Source organism: Heteronotia binoei, chromosome 15 (genome assembly GCF_032191835.1).
Source record: "Heteronotia binoei isolate CCM8104 ecotype False Entrance Well chromosome 15, APGP_CSIRO_Hbin_v1, whole genome shotgun sequence".
Taxonomy (NCBI): Eukaryota; Metazoa; Chordata; class Lepidosauria; order Squamata; family Gekkonidae; genus Heteronotia; species Heteronotia binoei.
In genome coordinates, this window is record NC_083237.1 from 6,168,897 (window position 1) to 6,189,893 (window position 20,997).

General features: G+C 49.3%; 2 protein-coding genes across 2 annotated transcripts in view; both read right to left on the reverse strand.

Annotated features, from left to right (window-relative positions):
• The window catches only part of IRF9 (interferon regulatory factor 9), a 22,511-nt gene extending 20,940 nt beyond the window's left edge, over positions 1-1,571 (reverse strand). The window contains 1 exon segment of the mRNA XM_060256504.1: positions 1,416-1,571. Coding sequence (XP_060112487.1) covers positions 1,416-1,571 — 156 coding nt within the window.
• Positions 1,572-2,824: 1,253 nt separating this feature from the next.
• RNF31 (ring finger protein 31) overlaps positions 2,825-20,997 on the reverse strand; it is a 40,662-nt gene continuing 22,489 nt past the window's right edge. The window contains 5 exon segments of the mRNA XM_060256505.1: positions 2,825-2,932; positions 3,106-3,219; positions 4,923-5,041; positions 5,376-5,490; positions 19,979-20,068. Coding sequence (XP_060112488.1) covers positions 2,825-2,932; positions 3,106-3,219; positions 4,923-5,041; positions 5,376-5,490; positions 19,979-20,068 — 546 coding nt within the window.

The following is a 20,997-nucleotide window of genomic DNA, read 5'->3' on the forward strand; positions in this document are numbered from 1 at the left end:
AGGAAGGAAGGAAGGAAGGAAGGAAGGAAGGAAGGAAGGAAGGAGGGAGAGAGGGAGGGAGGGAAGGAAGGAGGGAGGGAAGCAGGGAAAGAAGGAAGGAGGGAGGGAGGGAGGAAGGAAGGAAGGAGGGAGGGAGGGAGGGAAGGAAGGAAGGAAGGAAGGAGGGAAGGAGAAGGAAGGAAGGAGGGAGGGAGGGAGAGAGGGAGGGAAGGAAGGAGGGAGGGAGGGAGGGAAGCAGGGAAAGAAGGAAGGAGGGAGGAAGAGAAGGAAGGAAGGAGGGAGGGAGGGAAGGAGGGAGAGAAGCAGGGAAGGAAGGAAGGAGGGAGGGAAGGAAGGGAAAGGAGGGAAAGAAGGAAGGAAGGAGTGAAGGAAGGAAGGAAGGAGGGAAGGAATAAGGAGGGAGGGAGGAAGGGAAAGAAGGAGGGAGGGAAGGAAGGAGTGAGGGAGAGAGGGAGGGAAGGAAGGAGTGAGGGAGAGAGGGAGGGAAGGAAGGAGGGAGGGAAGCAAGGAAGGGAGGGAGGAAGGAAGGGAGGGAGGGAGGGAGGGAAGGAAGGAAGGAGGGAGGGAGGGAGGGAAGGAAGAAAGGGAGGAGGGAAAGAAGGAAGGAGGGAGAGAGGGAGGGAAGGAAGGAGGGAGGGAGGAAGGGAAGAAGGAAGGAAGGAAGGAAGGAAGGAAGGAAGGAAGGGAGGGAGGGAAGGAAGGAAGGAAGGAAGGAAGGAGGGAGGGAGGAAGGAAGGAGGGAGGGAGGGAGGGAGGGAAGGAAGGAAGGAAGAAAGGAAGGAGGGAAGGAAGGAAGGAAGGAGGGAGAGAGGGAGGGAAGGAAGGAGGGAGGGAAGCAGGGAAAGAAGGAAGGAGGGAGGAAGGGAAGGAAGCAAGGAAGGAAGGAAGGAAGGAAGGAAGGAAGGAGGGAGGGAGGGAGGGAAGGAGGGAGAGAAGCAGGGAAGGAAGGAAGGAGGGAGGGAAGGAAGGAGGGAGAGAGGGAGGAAGGGAAAGGAGGGAAAGAAGGAAGGAAGGAGTGAGGAAGGAAGGAAGGAAGGAAGGAAGAAAGGAGGGAGGGAGGAAGGGAAAGAAGGAGGGGAGGGAAGGAAGGAGTGAGGGAGAGAGGGAGGGAGGGAAGCAGGGAAGGAAGGAAGGAAGGAAGGAAGGAAGGAAGGAAGGAAGGAAGGAAGGAAGGAAGGAAGGAAGGAAGGAAGGAAGGAAGGAAGGAAGGAAGGAAGGAAGGAAAGGCTATTACATGGGGGCTCCACACAACAAATATTAAAACCAGCTGAACTGGGAATTGCAGTTGTCCCTAGAGGTTGGGGAGGGGAGATCAAATTCTCCATATCCTCAAAAAGCTATGTCCCGCAATTACCCACAATCCTCAGGAGAAACCATGACAGTCAAGCTGGTATTACTTTGCCCTGCTGTTGTACCCTTAAGAAGGAAAGCCCTGCAGGTGCAGTTCTAGAACAATCCAGATCAATGCTTTGGGTCTGAAATAGAACAGGCTTTCTTGTGCCAATTTCCAGCACAAAGAACAACGGTTTCATCACAGGCGTACCAAAGGACACAGTGCTAATACTCCACATCATAGCCAATGGTGGCTTTTACCAGAAGTTCAACTTGTGAATAACGTTAGTTAAGATCACAGAGAGAGGCCCTCCTGGCTGCCCCACCAATTAAAGCAGCTCACCTAGTGAGCACAGGAGAGAGGGCCTCTTTGGTGGCAGCCCCACGATTATGAAACAACGTCAGGGAGGTGTGCCCGGCCCCCTCACTGTCAGCTGAGGACAGTTTTATTTAGAACTGCATTTGCCCAATTTAGGTTTTTCTTTATCGGAAATCCTAACGGGAGATTTTAAACTGTGGTTTTATCTGGTTTTCTAATTGTTTTATTTACCTCGTAAACTTCCAGGAACGCCACAAGGAAGAAAGGCAGCTAAAAATATTTTAAACCAATCATGCAAATAGAGAAGAAGACAATTAATAAAGGAATAAATAGTCCACTTCTGACTCTGAGGCAAAGGAAGGCTCTAAAGTTCCAAAATTATTATTTTTAAAAATAGAATTGCCAAGAGGTCAGACCTGGGGATGCAAATGTTCTCTGGCTGGCTGTAATTCAAAGAAATCTTTATTATTTTATTTATTTATTTGAGCTTCTATACCGCCCTCTCTGCAAGCGTGCTCAGGGTGGTATACAAGAAGTTCATAGAAAAAAAACATAGAAGAAGACTGCAGATTTATTCCCCGCCTTTCTCTCTGAATCAGAGACTCAGAGCGGCTTACAATCTCCTTTATCTTCCTCCCCCCACAGCAGACACCCTGTGAGGCAGGTGGGGCTGAGAGGGTTCTCACAGCAGCTGCCCTTTCAAAGACAGAGACTCAGAGGGGCTTACAATCTCCTATATCTTCTCCCCCAACAACAGACACCCTGCGAGGTGGGTGGGGCTGAGAGGGCTCTCACAGCAGCTGCCCTTTCAAGGACAGAGACTCAGAGTGGCTTCCAACCTCCTATATCTTTTCCCCCCACAACAGATACCCTGTGAGGTGGGTGGGGCTGAGAGAGCTCTCACAGCAGCTGCCCTTTCAAGGACAACTCCTGCGAGAGCTACGGCTGACCCGAGGCCCCTCCAGCAGCTGCAAGTGGAGGAGTGGGGGAAGCAAGCCAGATTCTTCCAGATGAGAGCCCGTGCACTTCACCACCACACCAAACTGGCTCTCGAAACGACGCTCAAAACAATCTAAAATACCAAACGATAAAAACGTCGGCTCTACAGAATTTCTAACCCCCAGTCGACATTAACATGGAGGAGGAGAAAGCAGATTAATAAACTGGTTGCTGCTACAACCCTTGTTGAGAAACCATCGCTATCCTCAGCCCTATGCACTCACCTCCAGTGGCAGCCCGGGTCCCAGCCGGTGGATCAGTGTTGAACACCACGCCATTATCCTGGGATGGGGAGGCATCGAGAATGAAGTTCAGACGGTCACTTCTGACACCCTGTAGCCACCACCCTCCCTCCTCGGTGGGAGGGGTGGCTTCCCTCTGGCTTCTCTTCTCACACCCCCCCACCCCTAAAACACGACCATTCCCCTCCCCGTCGGCCCTCGGCCAAGACTCACCTGCAAGAGTCGCTGCAGGCGAACGACCTCCCAGTCCCGCAGGTAGAAGAGGCAGTCGCGAGGGTGGTGGGCGTGGAGGGCCCGCTTGATCGAGCAGCCAGGGAGCGGGCATTTCTGGGGGAAGATGGAGGATAGGAATGGCCTTAGGTCAGCCATAGCTCTCACAAGAGTTGTCCTTCAAAGGGCAGTTTTCGTCTGAGCTCTCTCAGCCCCACCCACCTCATGGGGTGTCTGTTGTGGGGGAGGAAGGGAAAGGAGATTGTAAGATACTCTGAGATTCAGAGTGAAGGGTGGGGTATAAATCCAATATCATCTTCGTCTAATATGGCTCTGCGAATTCCCAACTATGGACTTCACTGTGGTGTAACAAAGGACCGTGGCCAGTATGTGGGAGTAGGCGAGGCAGGTGGCTGCCCGGTGTGCCCCTTCCGTACACCCTGCCGCTCTCAGCTTCCCTGGTCTGGGACCCAGGAAGCTGAGTGTGGTGGGGCAGCATGCCAGTGTGTGCTCTCCTCCAATCTCGGCTTCCTAGCAGGGCTCGGAGGAGAGCAGCCTCGTTCCGAAGGCCGTCTCTTCTTGCAGGGGAAGCGGCTGGGGGTGAGGCCACACCGCCTCTTTCATCCGCCCGGAGAACCGTCGCATGATCATAAGGCTTGTTACCGCGTTCCAGCATAAGCCAATTTACAAAGTCCTATATGTATGTGTGTGTATATATATGTGTGTATATGTATGTATGTATATGTGTGTGTGTGTGTATATACACATACACATATATTGGCAACTGTGTGACACAGAGAGTTGGACTGGATGCGCCATTGGCCTGCTCCAACATGGCTTCTCTTATGTTCTTATGTGACATGGAGTGTTGGACTGGATGGGCCATTGGCCTGATCCAACATGGCTTCTCTTACGTTCTTATGTGACACAGAGTGTTGGAATGGATGGGCCTTTGGCCTGATCCAACATGGCTTCTCTTACGTTCTTATGTGACACAGAGTGTTGGAATGGATGGGCCATTGGCCTGATCCAACATGGCTTCTCTTACGTTCTTATGTGACACAGAGTGTTGGAATGGATGGGCCTTTGGCCTGATCCAACATGGCTTCTCTTATGTTCTTATGTGACACAGAGTGCTGGACTGGATGGGGCTTTGCCTGATCCAACATGGCTTCTTTTATGTTCTTATGTGACACAGAGTGTTGGACTGGATGGGCCTTTGGCCTGATCCAACATGGCTTTTCTTATGGTCTTATGTGACACAGAGTGTTGGGCTGGATGGGCCATTGGCCTGATCCAACATGGCTTCTCTTATGTTCTTATGTGACACAGAGAGTTGGACTGGATGGGCCTTTGGCCTGATCCAACATGGTTTCTCTTATGTTCTTATGTGACACAGAGTGTTGGACTGGATGGGCCTTTGGCCTGATCCAACATGGTTTCTCTTATGTCCTTATGTGACACAGAGTGCTGGACTGGATGGGCCATTGGCCTGATCCAACATGGTTTCCCTTATGTGACACAGAGTGCTGGACTGGATGGGTCTTTGCGTGATCCAACATGGCTTCTCTTATGTTCTTATGCGACACAGAGTGTTGGACTGGATGGGCCATTGGCCTGATCCAAGATGGCTTCTTTTATGTTCTTATGTGACACAGAGTGTTGGACTGGATGGGCCATTGGCCTGATCCAACGCGGCTTCTTTCATGTTCTTAAGTGGGTAAGAATGTTCAAATGCCAAACTATGCTGGCCCTGTGTTTGGTTTGTACCCCTGCCTGCTCACTCCCCGAACCCTCCCCTCCCCTCCCCCAGTCCTTACGTTCTTGGCGTGGAAGACGCTGTAGCAGCCGCTGCAGAAATGGTGCCGGCACTGGGTGCAATGGAAGTGCATGCAGCCTCCCCGGGCCAGGGCGTACGAGAATTTGCAGTTGGGACAGGCTGGTCGGAGAACAAGAGAGAAGGTTAGGAAGGCAGGGGACACCCCCCGCCACCCCGCCAGTTGCCATTACACCCCCAAAGCACTAAGGGAGGAGGACCCCTGAGTTGTCCCAGGGCTGCAGAGAAAGAGAGGGTGTTCCCTCTGATCTTAAGTAGTTGGAGTAGATCCAAGAGACCCAAGTTTGAATCCCCACTCTGCCGTGGAATCTTGCTGGGTGACCTTTGGCCAGTCACGCTCTGTCAGCCTCATTTACCTCACAGGGGTATGGTGAAGATATAAAAAAGGGAGAAGACAGCTCCTCCCCCACCCCCTGCACCCGGAAACAGATCTCACCGATCCCGTTCTCTTGCAGGTACGCAGCCAAGCCCTGGGCTTGGTATTCGGGGTCGTTGGTCCGCTTCCACTCCTGGAACCCTTCGCAAGACAGGCCTTGGTGCTGCAGCTCCCACTGGCCAAAGAGAGAGAAAGAGAGAGAGAACAGAAGTCCGGAGGAGTCCATGAGTCCCCCCCGCTCGGCTTCCCTCAACAGCAGAAGGAAGAGGTGCTGTAGAATGAAAGCGTTTGGTAGGTGTACGCAGGAGCATAAGAACATAAGAGAAGCCATGTAGGATCAGGCCAGTGGCCCATCCAGTCCAGCACTCTGTGTCACAGAGTGTGTGACACAGAGTGTTGGACTGGATGGGCCACTGGCCTGATCCAACATGGCTTCTCTTATGTTCTTATGTGACACAGAGTGTTGGACTGGATGGGCCTTTGGCCTGATCCAACATGGCTTCTCTTATGTTCTTATGTGACACAAGAGTGTTGGACTGGATGGGCCATTGGCCTGATTCAACATGGCGTCTCTTAGGTTCTTATGTGACACAGAGTGTTGGACTGGATGGGCCACTGGCCTGATCCAACATGGCTTCTCTTATGTTCTTATGTGACACAGAGTGCTGGACTGGATGGGCCACTGGCCTGATCCAACATGGCTTCTCTTATGTTCTTATGTGACACAGAGTGTTGGACTGGATTGGCCACTGGCCTGATCCAACATGGCTTCTCTTATGTTCTTATGTGACACAGAGTGTTGGACTGGATTGGCCACTGGCCTGATCCTACATGGCTTCTCTTATGTTCTTATGTGACACAGAGTGCTGGACTGGATTGGCCACTGGCCTGATCCAACATGGCTTCTCTTATGTTCTTATGTGACACAGAGTGTTGGACTGGATTGGCCACTGGCCTGATCCTACATGGCTTCTCTTATGTTCTTATGTGACACAGAGTGCTGGACTGGATGGGCCACTGGCCTGATCCAACATGGCTTCTCTTATGTTCTTATGTGACACAGAGTGTTGGACTGGATTGGCCACTGGCCTGATCCTACATGGCTTCTCTTATGTTCTTATGTGACACAGAGTGCTGGACTGGATGGGCCACTGGCCTGATCCTACATGGCTTCTCTTATGTTCTTATGTGACATAAGAGTGTTGGACTGGATGGGCCATTGGCCTGATCCAACATGGCTTCTCTTAGGTTCTTATGTGACACAGAGTGTTGGACTGGATGGGCCATTGGCCTGATCCAACATGGCTTCTCTTAGGTTCTTATGTGACACAGAGTGTTGGACTGGATGGGCCATTGGCCTGATCCAACATGGTTTCTCTTATGTTCTTATGTGACACAAGAGTGTTGGACTGGATGGGCCATTGGCCTGATTCAACATGGCGTCTCTTAGGTTCTTATGTGACACAGAGTGTTGGACTGGATGGGCCACTGGCCTGATCCAACATGGCTTCTCTTATGTTCTTATGTGACACAGAGTGTTGGACTGGATGGGCCTTTGGCCTGATCCAACATGGCTTCTCTTCTGTTCTTATGTGACACAGAGTGTGGGACTGGATGGGCCTTTGGCCTGATCCAACATGGCTTCTCTTATGTTCCTACTGTCTACTCAGACTGGCCGCAGCTCTCCATGGACACAGGCAGAGAAAGGTCTTTCCCATCACGTCCAACCTGGGGCTTTTAGCTGGAGATGCTGCCGGGGACTAGACTTGTGGGACCTTCCGATGGCAAGCAGAGACTTTTCCGCCAAGCCACAGCCAATATAATTTTTGTTCATTAAACGGTGCACTGAATTTTCCCGCTGATAAAACAGAGCGAATGGGAGACAGAAATTTAAAAAACAGTAAGAAGTAAGAGGTAACAAAAAAGTAAGAAAGCAAAAAGCTGGCACTTGGGAAAGCGGATGTACAAAGGGAGCAAGTCTTGGGCGGTGGCTGAGTGGTAGAGCATCTGCTCGGTAAGCAGAAGGTCCCAGGTTCAATCCCCGGCATCTCCAACTAAAGAGGGTCCAGGCAAAGAGGCGTGGAAAACGTCGGCTTGAGACCCTGGAGAGTCACTGCTGGTCAAGGAAGGATGGTGGCTCAGTGGTAGAGCATCTGCTTGGTGAGCAGAAGGTCCCAGGTTTAATCCCTGGGATCTCCAATCAAAAAGGGTCCAGGCAAATAGGCGCGAAAAACCTCCGCTTGAGACCCTAGAAAGCCTCTGTCAGTCTGAGTAGACAAGACTGACTTTGATGGACCAAGGGTGTGATTCAGTAGAAGGGAGCTTCATATATGTTCAAGTCCAAGCAGGGCTACTCAGAAGCAAGTCCCATTTAATTCAGTGGGGCTTACTCACAGGAAAGTATTCTGAGCATCACAGCCTAAGACTTTTGCAGTGTCATCCTAAACAGAGTTCCGCCCCTCTAAGCCCAATCGACTCAGAAGGGCATAACTCCGCTTGGGACGGCGCCATTCGCGATGCAAAAGAAGCTCTTCAGTCTTATCTAACGTGACCTCATTGTGGGTTTTTTGATCTCTGCAAATTAGCAATCCGGCCTGAACTGGTAAATAGGACAGTAAGTTGAAAACAACAAAAAGAATGAGAAAAGAAAAAAGGGAAGGGAAGGGAAGGGAGGAGTTGACTGGGGGAGGGGAGAGACACAGAGAGAGAGAGAGAGAGAGAGAGTCACACAGAGAGAGAGACCGAAAGAGAGAGAGAGACAGTGAGAGAGAGACAGAGAGAGACACAGAGAGAGAGAGACAGAAAGAGAGAGAGACAGTGAGAGAGAGACAGACAGAGACAGAAAGAGAGAGACAGAAAGAGAGACAGTGAGAGAGAGACACAGAGAGACAGAAAGAGAGCGAGACGGTGAGAGAGAGAGAGAGAGAGAGAGAGAGACAGACAGACAGACAGACAGAGACAGAAAAAGAAAGAGACAGTGAGAGAGAGAGACAGAAAGAGAGAGAGACAGTGAGAGAGAGAAACAGAAAGAGAGAGAGACAGTGAGAGAGAGAGACAGAGAGAGAGAGAGACAGAGAGAGACAGAAAGAGAGAGAGAAACAGAAAGAGAGAGAGACAGTGAGAGAGAGAGACAGTGAGAGAGAGAAACAGAAAGAGAGAGAGAGACAGTGAGAGAGAGAGACAGAGAGAGAGAGAGAGACAGAGAGAGACAGAAAGAGAGAGAGAAACAGAAAGAGAGAGAGACAGTGAGAGAGAGACAGAAAGAGAGAGAAACAGAAAGAGAGAGACAGAAAGAAAGAGAGACAGTGAGAGAGAGAGACAGAGAGACAGAAAGAGAGAGAGTCAGAAAGAGAGACAGTGAGAGACAGAGAGACAGAAAGAGAGAGAGACAGTGAGAGAGAGAGACAGAAAGAGAGAGAGAAACTGCTGCGATGGATGCCCACTGGCTGTTGTTTTGGGGCAACTGTGCCGCCATCAAAGCACTCCAGAGCGGCCTCCCAAACGCCGCACAGCTGGAATAAAGAACTCTTTTGTATAAACACCACTCAGCAGGGATGCCGGTTCCAGGCTTTCTGCCGGGACAGACATCAACACTGGGCAACGTCCCATATTTTCAAGCCGGCAGAATCCCTTTTGCAACCGCTTAAGGTCGCCCCATGAACCCCAAGGGCACTGCACCTCATCAGGGCCTAGAGGGGCAGAACACGACCCAGTTCCCAGGGGACTGAGAGCCGATGCAACGAGGTGGTTAGAGGGCTGGACTTGGGTTCAAATGCTCGCTGGCCACGAAGTGCCCTTGGGCTGTTGACACACTTTGCACTCTAGCCTACTGCACAGGAAGGAAGCACCACAGATATAACAGAAAGCTGCTTAGATGATGATGGGTGGGACAGAAATGTGACGAATGACGACACGGGGTGAAAGAGTAACAAACTGCACCTAGCGTGAGATGAATTCTTTGCTTAGCTTCCTTGCAGAAACCAACAACCAGCTCATTAACGTTCCAGCATTCGTGAGTCTTAGACCAGGGGTAGGGAACAGTGGCTCTCCAGATGTTTTTTTGGCCTACAACTCCCGTCAGCCCCAGCCATTGGCCATGCTGGCTGGGGCTGATGGGGAGTTGTAGGCAAAAAAACATCTGGAGAGCCACTGTTCCAGCCAGAAGAAGAAGAGGAGGAGACTGCATGAATACCCCACCTTTCACTCGGCGTCTCAGAGTGGCTTACGATCTCCTTCCCTTCCTCTCCCTTCAACAGACACCCTGTGAGGCAGACAGGGCTGAGAGAGCTTTGCGAGAGCTGCTCTTGAGAGAACAGCTCTGTGAGAACTGTGACTGCCGTGGAGGAGGAGGAGGAGTGAGGGAATCAAACCCGATTCTCCCAGATTGTGGTCCACGCGCTTAACCACTATACCCAACTGGCTCTCACGAAAGCTTCAACCCTGCCAAAAATTTTGTTAGTCTTTAAGGTGCTGCGGGACTCTGGCTCTTTTCTATCACATATTTCCAGTATCTCCAAGAAGCAGAGCCTGAACAAAGAAAGTGGAAGAGTGGGGAATCAAACCCAGTTCTCCCAGATAAGAATCTACACACTTAACCATTTAGCAAGAGCTATGGCTGACCCAAGGCCATGCTAGCAGGTGCAAGTGGAGGAGTGGGGAATCAAACCCGGTTCTCCCAGATAAGAATCTACACACTTAACCACTTAGCAAGAGCTATGGCTGACCCAAGGCCATGCTAGCAGGTGCAAGTGGAGGAGTGGGGAATCAAACCCGGTTCTCCCAGATAAGAGTCCACGCACTTAACCACGACACCAAACTGACTCTCCACACGAAACTGGCTCTAACTCACAACTTTACACCAAACTGCCAGTATCTCACAACTGCAATGCCAGTAGCTCACAGAAGTACAATTTTTGCTCACAAGACTCTGCAGCTTAGAGAAAACACTGCCTACAACCCATCCTACATCACCGGGCTGTTGTGGGGAGGAAACGCCATGTAGTCGGAGGGCAGGCGGGATGTAAAACACACCAATTAAAATGAATGAAATACAAGGACGCTATTCTGAGCTTTTCAGAGAAAGGGTGGCGTGAGGCAAAGCTCCCCCCCCCCCCCCGGCCTCCCCCTCAAGAATTAATGTGATCAGAGATGAGACAGTCCATCTTGCAGGTGTTCCTAATTGGTCTCCTGACCTTATCATCTTCAAGGCCAGAGATAAAGATGGTGTGATCTGCTTCTCACGGGAGCCTGTGGAGGGGGAAGGAGAGTCGGGGGAGGGGGGGGTGAGGTCATTTTCTAGTAGCTTCTCTGAAGAATGCGTTCTGATCGGATGGGGCCATCACCTGAGTTTGCTGGGCCAAAAGCTGCGACTGAACGAAGGCTCTGAAAGAAAGGAGATAACTGAGATCCTGATGGACTGAAGGCCTGATCTAGGATCTGCTGTCCTCTGAAGAAGATGATGATGATATTGGATTTATATCCAGCCCTCCATTCCGGAGAGTCTCAGAGCGGCTCACAATCTCCTTTACCTTCCTCCCCCACAACAGACACCCTGTGAGGTAGATGAAGATATTGGATTTATCCCCCGCCCTCCACTCCGGAGAGTCTCAGAGTGGCTCACAATCTCCTTTCCCTTCCTCCCCCACAACAGACACCCTGTGAGGTAGATGAAGATACTGGATTTATATCCCACCCTCCACTCCGAAGAGTCTCAGAGCGGCTCACAATCTCCTTTCCCTTCCTCCCCCACAACAGACACCCTGTGAGGTAGATGAAGATACTGGATTTATATCCCACCCTCCACTCCGGAGAGTCTCAGAGCGGCTCACAATCTCCTTTACCTTCCTCCCCCACAACAGACACCCTGTGAGGTAGATGAAGATATTGGATTTATATCCCGCCCTCCACTCCGAAGAGTCTCAGAGCGGCTCACAATCACCTTCCCTTCCTCCCCCACAACAGACACCCTGTGAGGTAGATGAAGATATTGGATTTATATCCCGCCCTCCACTCCAAAGAGTCTCAGAGGAGCTCACAATCTCCTTTACCTTCCCCCCCCACAACAGACACCCTGTGAGGTAGATGAAGATATTGGATTTATATCCCGCCCTCCATTCCGGAGAGTCTCAGAGCGGCTCACAATCTCCTTTCCCTTCCTCCCCCACAACAGACACCCTGTGAGGTAGATATTGGATTTATATCCCGCCCTCCACTCCGAAGAGTCTCAGAGGAGCTCACAATCTCCTTTACCTTCCCCCCCCCCACAAGAGACACCCTGTGAGGTAGATGAAGATATTGGATTTATATCCCGCCCTCCACTCCGAAGAGTCTCAGAGCGGCTCACAATCTCCTTTACCTTCCTCCCCCACAACAGACACCCTGTGAGGTAGATGAAGATATTGGATTTATATCCCGCCCTCCACTCCGAAGAGTCTCAGAGCGGCTCACAATCTCCTTTACCTTCCTCCCCCACAACAGACACCCTGTGAGGTGGGTGGGGCTGGAGAGGGCTCTCACAGCAGCTGCCCTTTCAAGGACAACCTCTGCCAGAGCTACGGCTGACCCAAAGCCATGCTAGCAGGTGCAAACGGAAGAGTGGGGAATCAAACCCGGTTCTCCCAGATAAGAGTCCGTGCACTTAACCACTTAGCAAGAGCTATGGCTGACCCAAGGCCAATCCAGCAGCTGCAAGTGGAGGAGCGGGGAATCAAACCCAGTTCTCCCAGATAAGAGTCCGCACACTTAACCACTACCCCAAACTGGCTCTCCTCTGAATTGCAAGTGCCAGCAACGCAGAGAACGCTTAAGCTTTGGGCCTTTGATTTTGACTTGAATGCAACCCCAGGAGAAGGAGTAGGCGATTGAGTCAGCTTTCCTGCTGCATGGCTTTAGAGTGAACCGTTGGCTGCAGAATAAATTCATATATTGACTGGAATTGAAACAAAGTTTATAAAACTTACTTTTAAAATTAAACAACGGCTTGATCAGTCAGGTACAACTGTCAAGACCTCCTGCCGTGTTTTATTGCCTTACTGTTCCATACTACAATGAACCACCTGCATGTCGCTAACGAAACGAAAGTGTGTGGGCCCCCGAGCTCTATCTGCCTTTCAAGGCTACCAGCTATCTACTAGGGAGTATTTCTAATGAGCATTTCGATGTGAGAATGTCTGTACTTTAATTTTTAAAGTTAATTGCCCTGGGGAACCATAGGGTTCTGACTTCTTTTTTGCATTTGTGTGTGTGTGTGTGTTTGTGTACTTCTGGGAGTCATGTCAACCTCTGGTGACTGACCCCTACTGCGGGCCTGGAGAATATTCAGAGAAGTGGTTGAATAAATCCTGCTCTTGCCTCCCGACTGGGTATTTCAAGGGCAGTCTTCCAATCCAAGTACTAGCCACAGTCGACCCTGCTTAGCTGCCGAGATCTGATGAGATTGGGTTATGCAGGCCGGGGCTAGCCTTAAGACTTCTCAAAAGGTGGGATTTTAAAACAGACTAAAGTCCTTCTCCAACCTGGTTTTGCTCCCCACTGAAAACAGCCAATTATATTTTCAAGGTTTTTTTTAAAAAAGGGGGGGGTAGGGCCACCCATTTAGACTCTGTGAATAAACACTGACATAAGACAGACAAGACTTGAGCAAAATAATCCTGAACAAGGAGTGGGAAAAGACGATTATGGATTGGCACAGCAGATGCCCGCCGATCCATTAGGCAAAACCGCTTCTTCCAGAAAGCTGCGATGATGTCATTGCTCAGGGGAGTTCTACACGCTCAAGACATCGATCCGGAACCAGATTCAAAAGCTGATGTCACCGCTGGTTCAGACGGCAAGCCGGAATCTGATTACCTCAGACAGATCAGTAGGAAAATTCGCTTAGCGTGACATGGTTTGTTATTCTCTCCCAATGCTTGATGTATAGTTTGCGTATCACAGAAATCAAGTTTTTCATATATCGGGGTGGCCAACGGTAGCTCTCCAGATGTTTTTTGCCTACAACTCCCATCAGCCCTGGCCATTGGCCATGCTGGCTGGGGCTGATGGGAGTTGTAGGCAAAAAGCATCTGGAGAGCTACCGTTGGCCACCCCTGTCATATATCACCGTGTCATGAACTGTCCAGCAGATTTTTTTTAATCTCACCTTTCACTCAGGGAGTCCAGGGCTGCATAGATGGCTTCTCTTTCGCCATTTTCTCCACACAACAACCTTGTGAGGTAAGTTAAGCTGAGAAGGAGAGCAGTTCCTCAGTGGAACAGGCTTCCTCAGGAGGTAGTGGGCTCTCCTTCTTTTTCAGCAGAGGCTAGATTAGGGGTGTCAAATTCATTTTGTTATGAGGGCCGAATCTGACATAAACGAGACCGTGTTGGGCCAGGCCATGTCAGGCTGGGCCGTGTGTGTTCCTATTTAAGATTAGGTAGCAGAGATACAAACTTTATAAAGGACACAAACACAATTAAATATATTTCCTAAAAAACTTACAACATGCTAAAAACATTAGCACTTGTTGGTCTTAAAGGTGCTTTCTTTGTATTTCTCCTGTGGTATCCAGGGAACTAGGCAAAGGAAGCTCTGGCTCTTTCCTTCCTTCCCCAGGGAACCGGGGAGGGGGTTAGAGCCTCAGTCAGTAGAAGGAAGAGAGGCTTCGCTCAGTATCTCTGCTGCGCGATTGAGGGATCCTGGCAAAGCAAGCTATTCCTCCCCCTTCCACCTCAAGGGAGGAGCCTCAGCCAATGGAGAAAATAGATGTTTTGCTCTGTAGTTCCTATGCAATTGAGAGCCTTGCAAAGCAAGCTGTTATACAGAAGGGAGCAAGAGAGAGGGAGAAGGAAGCAGATGACAGCCAGTTGCTTGAAGGGCCTGATAGGAGCCCTCCGAGGGCCTGATTTGGCCCCCAGGTCAGATGTTTGACACCCCTGGGCTAGAGGGCCATCCAAAATTAATGCTGATTCTGTGAATTTAGGCAGATTATGAGAAGAGTCTCTGGAGGGCCTCCCGGGACCAGCGCCGGCGCCTCCGCGGCCTCTCCGCGGCCTCCGCTGGTCGGCGCTGGTCGCCAGAGGCCATCCAGAGTCTCTGGAGGGCCTCCCGGGACCAGCGCCGGCGCCTTGAAAGGGCTGCTGCTGTGAGAGCCCTTTACAGCCCCACCCACCTCACAGGGTGTCTGTTGTGGGGGAGGAAGGTAAAGGAGATTGTGAGCTGCTCTGAGACTCTTCGGAGTGGAGAACGGGATATAAATCCAATATCTTCATCAACCTAACAGGGTGTCTGTTGTGGGGCGGGGGGGAGGTAAAGGAGATTGTGAGCCGCTCTGAGACTCTTCGGAGTGGAGGGTGGGATATAAATCCAATATCTTCATCTACCTTACAGGGTGTCTGTTGTGGGGGAGGAAGGTAAAGGAGATTGTAAGCCGCTCTGAGACTCTTCGGAGTGGAGAGTGGGATATAAATCCAATATCTTCATTTACCTCACAGGGTGTCTGTTGTGGGGGAGGAAGGTAAAGGAGATTGTGAGCCGCTCTGAGACTCTTCGGAGTGGAGGGTGGGATATAAATCCAATATCTTCATCTACCTCACAGGGTGTCTGTTGTGGGGGAGGAAGGTAAAGGAGATTGTGAGCCACTCTGAGACTCTCCAGAGTGGAGGGCGGGATATAAATCCAATATCTTCATCTACCTCACAGGGTGTCTGTTGTGGGGGAGGAAGGTAAAGGAGATTGTGAGCCGCTCTGAGACTTTCCAGAGTGGAGGGTGGGATATAAATCCAATATCTTCATCTACCTCACCGGGTGTCTGTTGTGGGGGAGGAAGGTAAAGGAGATTGTGAGCCGCTCTGAGACTCTTCGGAGTGGAGGGCGGGATATAAATCCAGTATCTTCATCTACCTCACAGGGTGTCTGTTGTGGGGGAGGAAGGTAAAGGAGATTGTAAGCCGCTCTGAGACTCTTCGGAGTGGAGAGTGGGATATAAATCCAATATCTTCATCTACCTCACAGGGTGTCTGTTGTGGGGGGGGGGGAGGGAAAGGAGATTGTGAGCCACTCTGAGACTCTCCGGAGTGGAGGGCGGGATATAAATCCAATATCTTCATCTACCTCACAGGGTGTCTGTTGTGGGGGAGGAAGGGAAAGGAGATTGTGAGCCGCTCTGAGACTCTCTGGAGTGGAGGGCGAGATATAAATCCAATATCATCTACCTCACAGGGTGTCTGTTGTGGGGGAGGAAGGGAAAGGAGATTGTGAGCCGCTCTGAGACTCTTCGGAGTGGAGGGTGGGATATAAATCCAGTATCATCATCCTCTTCTTCTTAGCAGTGCCATATAACAACAGACTTCTTGGTGGGCTTCTTCCCCTGTGGCCCCAGACTATAGGTTCATTTGCCTGCTGAATTCTGCAGTACCATTACACATTATACAATGGCATCCATAACGTCAGTTTGAAAACCTACTTCACAGGATTGCTGTGAGTATAAAATGGAGGAGAGGAGAACCAGATAAGTTCCTTTACATTCCCACAGGGGAGAAAGGCAAGGTATGAAATAAATAAATTTTAAAAATAAAGGCCCTTTCCAAAAGCAGGACATTTCTTTTCTAAAGGAATAAGAGGACATAAATATACCACTGGCAAGAGACTCAATGTCTCAGATGCGGGGAGCTAAAAATATAAGTCTCAGCTCCTCCAGGAAGTGACATTTTACCCCCGGTGGTAACTCAGGTGGCGGGTGATCTTTAGAAAGAAGTTTAAATTTGTCACAGGTGAACTTCAACTTTGGGGAAAGCTCTCCCCTCACTAAGGTCGCCAAATGAACTTCAACTTTGGGGAAAGCTCTCCCCTCACTATGGTCGCCAAATGAACTTCAACTTTGGGGAAAGCTCTCCCCTCACTAGGGTTGGGAACCACCTGGAGATTTTAGGCAGGTAGAGTCTAGGAAGGTACCTTGGTGGGGTATAATGCCACAGACTCCATCTGCCGAAGCTACCGTTTCCCCCCAAGATACGGAGACCTGATGTAATACCAGGAGACAGCCAGGCCCCACCTGGAGTTTGGCAACCCTAGACCACTACATTCTTTAGCCGTGCCTCAGATTACAACAGTCTTCCTAAAGCCGGGCTCCAACGAAACAGTGCTAGATCATGAGCTCTCTTCAACAATTGTTCTTTCGCTGTGCCTGAAACTGCAGGATTAAGGCTCTCTGTATAGACACTAGAACTCTTAGCACTAGAAACCTGTCTGATTTCTGAATTATTGTTCAGGCAACAAAGGATTAAGAGGCTTCCTGAAGAGATGCTAAAATTTACAACACTGAGTCTGCCTCTTCTCTAAAAACAAATGAAGATTACTACCTACACAAATGTCCCTCCAAACCGATAAGCTTGTTTTACCGTTCTTCCATTTTCCTTTGCAGCTGTGTTGCCCCAGTGACTTGTCAATTTTATCTTCCACCGAGGAGATAATGATGTTCAGTTTCCCAGCACAAAGAGATAAACAGCTCCCTTTTAATCTTTTCATTTTCTAGCATCCATTTGTATTTGATTGATTTTTTTTCCCATCAAAGATCTCTTTGGACCATCTGTAGTGGCTCTGTGAGAGCTGTATTAAATTCCATTCTGTCTTTTCTGTTGGGATTTAAGGCGGGATACTGGGCCAAAAGTTGTTTTATGAGGGCACTTTCCAAGTAGCCTTAAACTGAAAGTGAAAACACTCACTTGGGAATGAATTAAACAATGAGATAACTGAAAAACTTCCTCGAGAGGTCTAAAAAAACCATTTCAGGTTACATAAACTAGCAATTGGCATTCCCAGCTCTCGGTTGGGGAATTCCTGCAGATTTGAGGGTTGAATCTAGAGTTTAGGGAGGGGCAAGACCTCAGCCAGGTCTAATATAGAGTCCACTCTCCAGAGAAGTCATTTTTTCCTAGACAAGTGATGTCTGTGGTAGGAGGAGGAAGAAGAGGAGGCGGAGGAGAAGACTGAATTTATACTCCGTCCTTCACTACTCGAAGGAGTCTCAGAGCAGTTTACAATCTCCTTTCCCTTCCCCTCCCCATCCTGCGAGGTAGGTGTAGCTGAGAGAGCTCTGACAGAAACTGTTCTTGAGAGGAACAGTTCTGTGAGTACTTGCGAATGACTCAAGGGCACATCAACGGGTGCATGTGAAGGAGTGGGGAATTAAACCCAGTTCTCCCAGATAACGGTCCACACATTTAACCACCACACCACACTGGCTCTCATAAGGAGCAATTATAAATCCAGGCGATCACCAGCCGTCACCTGGAGGATGGCAACTCTAATTACGGAGACCCAGTATGGGATAGGGGTTTTCTGGCCACTGTGTGACACAGAGTGTTGGACTGGATGGGCCATTGGCCTGATCCAACATGGCTTCTCTTATGTTCTTATGTGACACAGAATGTTGGACTGGATGGGCCATTGGCCTGATCCAACATGGCTTCTCTTCTGTTCTTATGTGACACAGAATGTTGGACTGGATGGGCCACTGGCCTGATCCAACAGGGCTTCTCTTATGTTCTTATGTGACACAGAGTGTTGGACTGGATGGGCCATTGGCCTGATCTAACATGGCTTCTCTTATGTTCTTATGTCTGGGGCAAGTGATGCTCTGTATTCTTGGTGCTTGGGGGGACAACAGTGGGAGGGCTTCTAGTGTCCTGGCCCCACTGATGGATCTCCTGATGGCACCTGCGTTTTTTGGCCACTGTGTGACACGGAGTGTTGGACTGGATGGGCCATTGGCCTGATCCAACGTGGCTTCTCATATGTTCTTATGTTTGGCGCAGTGATGTTCTGTATTCTTGGTGCTTGGGGGGGTCAACAGTGGGAGGGCTTCTAGTGTCCTGGCCCCACTGATGGACCTCCTGATGGCACCTGGGTTTTTTGGCCACTGTGTGACACAGAGTGTTGGACTGGATGGGCCATTGGCCTGATCCAACATGGCTTCTCTTATGTTCTTGTAGATGGAACTCTCTGGGTGGGGCAGAGATGCTCTGTATTCTGGGTTCTTGGAGGGGGCAACAGTGGGAGGGCTTCTAGTGTCCTGGCCCCACTGATGGACCTCCTAATGGCACCTGGATATTTTGGCCACTGTGTGACCCAGACTGGATGGGCCACTGGCCTGATCCAATATGGCTTCCTTTACGTTACGCTGAATTTGGACCATGGAGATTCAGGTTGAGAATCTCTCCTCAACTCATGGAAATCACTCAACAACCTTGAGCCGATCCCCCCCCCCCCTTCAGCCTCATCAACTTCACAAGGTTGTTGAGAGGAAACGGGGGGGGGGGCTCTGCAAATCCCATGTGTTTCCCTGAGCCCTTTGAGGGAATGGGGAGATTAAAATCTAATAACTGCACAAACCAGCATGGCATAGCAGTATGCATAGATATATAAAAGCAAGAGGGTGCAAAGGAGAGCGACCGGGATGATCAGAGGCCCGGAGACCAAGCCTTATGAGGAAAGGCCGAGGGAGCTGGGAATGTTCAGTCTGGAGAAGAGGTTGAGGGGGGACAGAAGTCTTTGAGAGAGGAGCAGCAGAGCAGAGGACTCACAATAACGGGCTTAAATTATGGAAAGGAACCAGCTGGATATGAGGACGAAGACTTTACAGTAAGAGTCGTCCAACAGTGGAATCAAAGAAAAACAAAGAAGGGAAAGAAACTTAACCGCAAAAACTGGAGTAAGAAACCTAAAAGGTTACTATGCAATTAAAGGGCCGAACATCAAAAACAAAGTGTAAAAAAAAATCATAAGGCAACGTACATGTATTTATTGCTGAAAGCTAAAACCATTTAAGGGCCCACCATAAGCCTCCATCCTATGTACAATCCTAAAACCACAATGGGGAGCCACTCAACTTGACCTGACGCGTTTCGACCTAAATTGATCTCCTTCAGAGGTCAGAAAGCGAAGTACGCATATCGGCTCACAATACAGAACAGAATAAAAGAACAGAACAATGCTGGACCACAAGGAAGTTTAGTGAAGTGACAAAGGCTTAGAGATATTCTTGAGACCTCTTGTTCTAGAGCCTTATGTCTTAATCAAGAGCATACCTACAGCATTCAGTGTTTTTTTGTCTGCCACGTCGTCCAGAATTGATCAAGTAAAGTCAGAGCCTATGTGCCACCTAGGGAGTGGGTTAGCTCCCTGTCACCGGCAGTCCTTAAGCAGCGACTGGACAAACACTTGTTGGGGATGCTCTAGGGCTGATCCTGCACTGAGCAGGGGGCTGGACTACATGACCTGTATGGCCCCTTCCAACTCTATGGTTCTATGATTCTAAGTCAGTGTAGAGTGAACACAGGTGAGAACTCAAGCTGAGACTGAGCAGAAAGGCGCAAGACCTGATTCCTGGTGACTGTAAGAGCAGATCAGGCCCCTCTTTGGGTTTTTTTTTTTTACAGAAGTCGCAAACTTTTCTCTCTCACACCTGAACAAAATAAAAATCCTATAATAGTCGGGGTAAATCTCCACGCCACCCCTTCACCCACATGATCCTCACCAAGACACATCCCACATCTATATGTGTACAGCACCCCGTTCGATGTGTTTTCCCCAGCCCCAACCCCCTCATAACCCCTCCGACCACAGCCACAAGCCCTCCGTGCCACAATTCAGCCACCGTCCCTCACCCCTGCCGCTCTGTACTCACTGGCCGCTTGCACTGGACGCAGAAGCTTTTGCGGCACTGTGGACATTTCGCTTCCAGCTGTTCAGACTCGTAGATGAATCCGAAGGAGCACTAGAGAGGAGAGGAGAGGGAGATCAGAACGGCATCTCTGTTCTTTCTTTGTTCTTTCTTTTTTTTTTTTTGAGGAAAAAAAAATAATTTATTGATTATAAATTCTTCAAATACCTTACATTACATCTGTCTGCCATACATCCTGTTATTGTTTCCTGTGTCATAATCCAGTTACAAATAAATAAACAAAAACAATAAAATACAAAATCCACAAAATTATTAAAACAGAGAGCAAAGGTAGATTGTTTCCTAAGTTCCTACAATGCTTAATATTCTTACAATCCATCCATTCCTTTTTTCTTATATTCATCCTCTATTAGTCATTTCTTACAACTTTTAACCCTCTACTTGCTTTCCCATCTTTGACGCTATTTTATATCCAATCATATAATTTATCCCATCTTCGATTTGCCAGTTTCATTGATTTCCCATTAACTATTGCCGTGAGTATATCTGGTTCTGCAGCTTGTAAAACCTTATCTAGTAATTCTTCCATATTTGGAGTTTTGTCTAATCTCCAATATTTTGCATATAACATTCTCGCAGCGGTGAGAATGTGTATTATCAAATGAACATCTTCCTTAACCACGTCTTTCTTAATCAGACTTAGGAGTACAGTTTCAGGCTTCAACTGAATTACCGTTTTCAGCATTCCTTGAAGGAATTCAAAGACTTTGATCCAATATTTTTTTGCCCTTTTGCATGTCCACCATAAATGATAGAATGTGCCAATTTTTTCACCACATTCCCAACAATTTGGCGATAATCCTGGATATATTTTAGCTAACTGAACTGGGGTGACGTACCACCTATGAAACATCTTAAATAGATTTTCTCTAAAATTAACCGCCTTCGATCTCTGTTATAGAACCCTCCTTAGATTTGGAGGTCTGATGAGAGACCAGGCTAGCTTGGGCATAAGAGTGGCC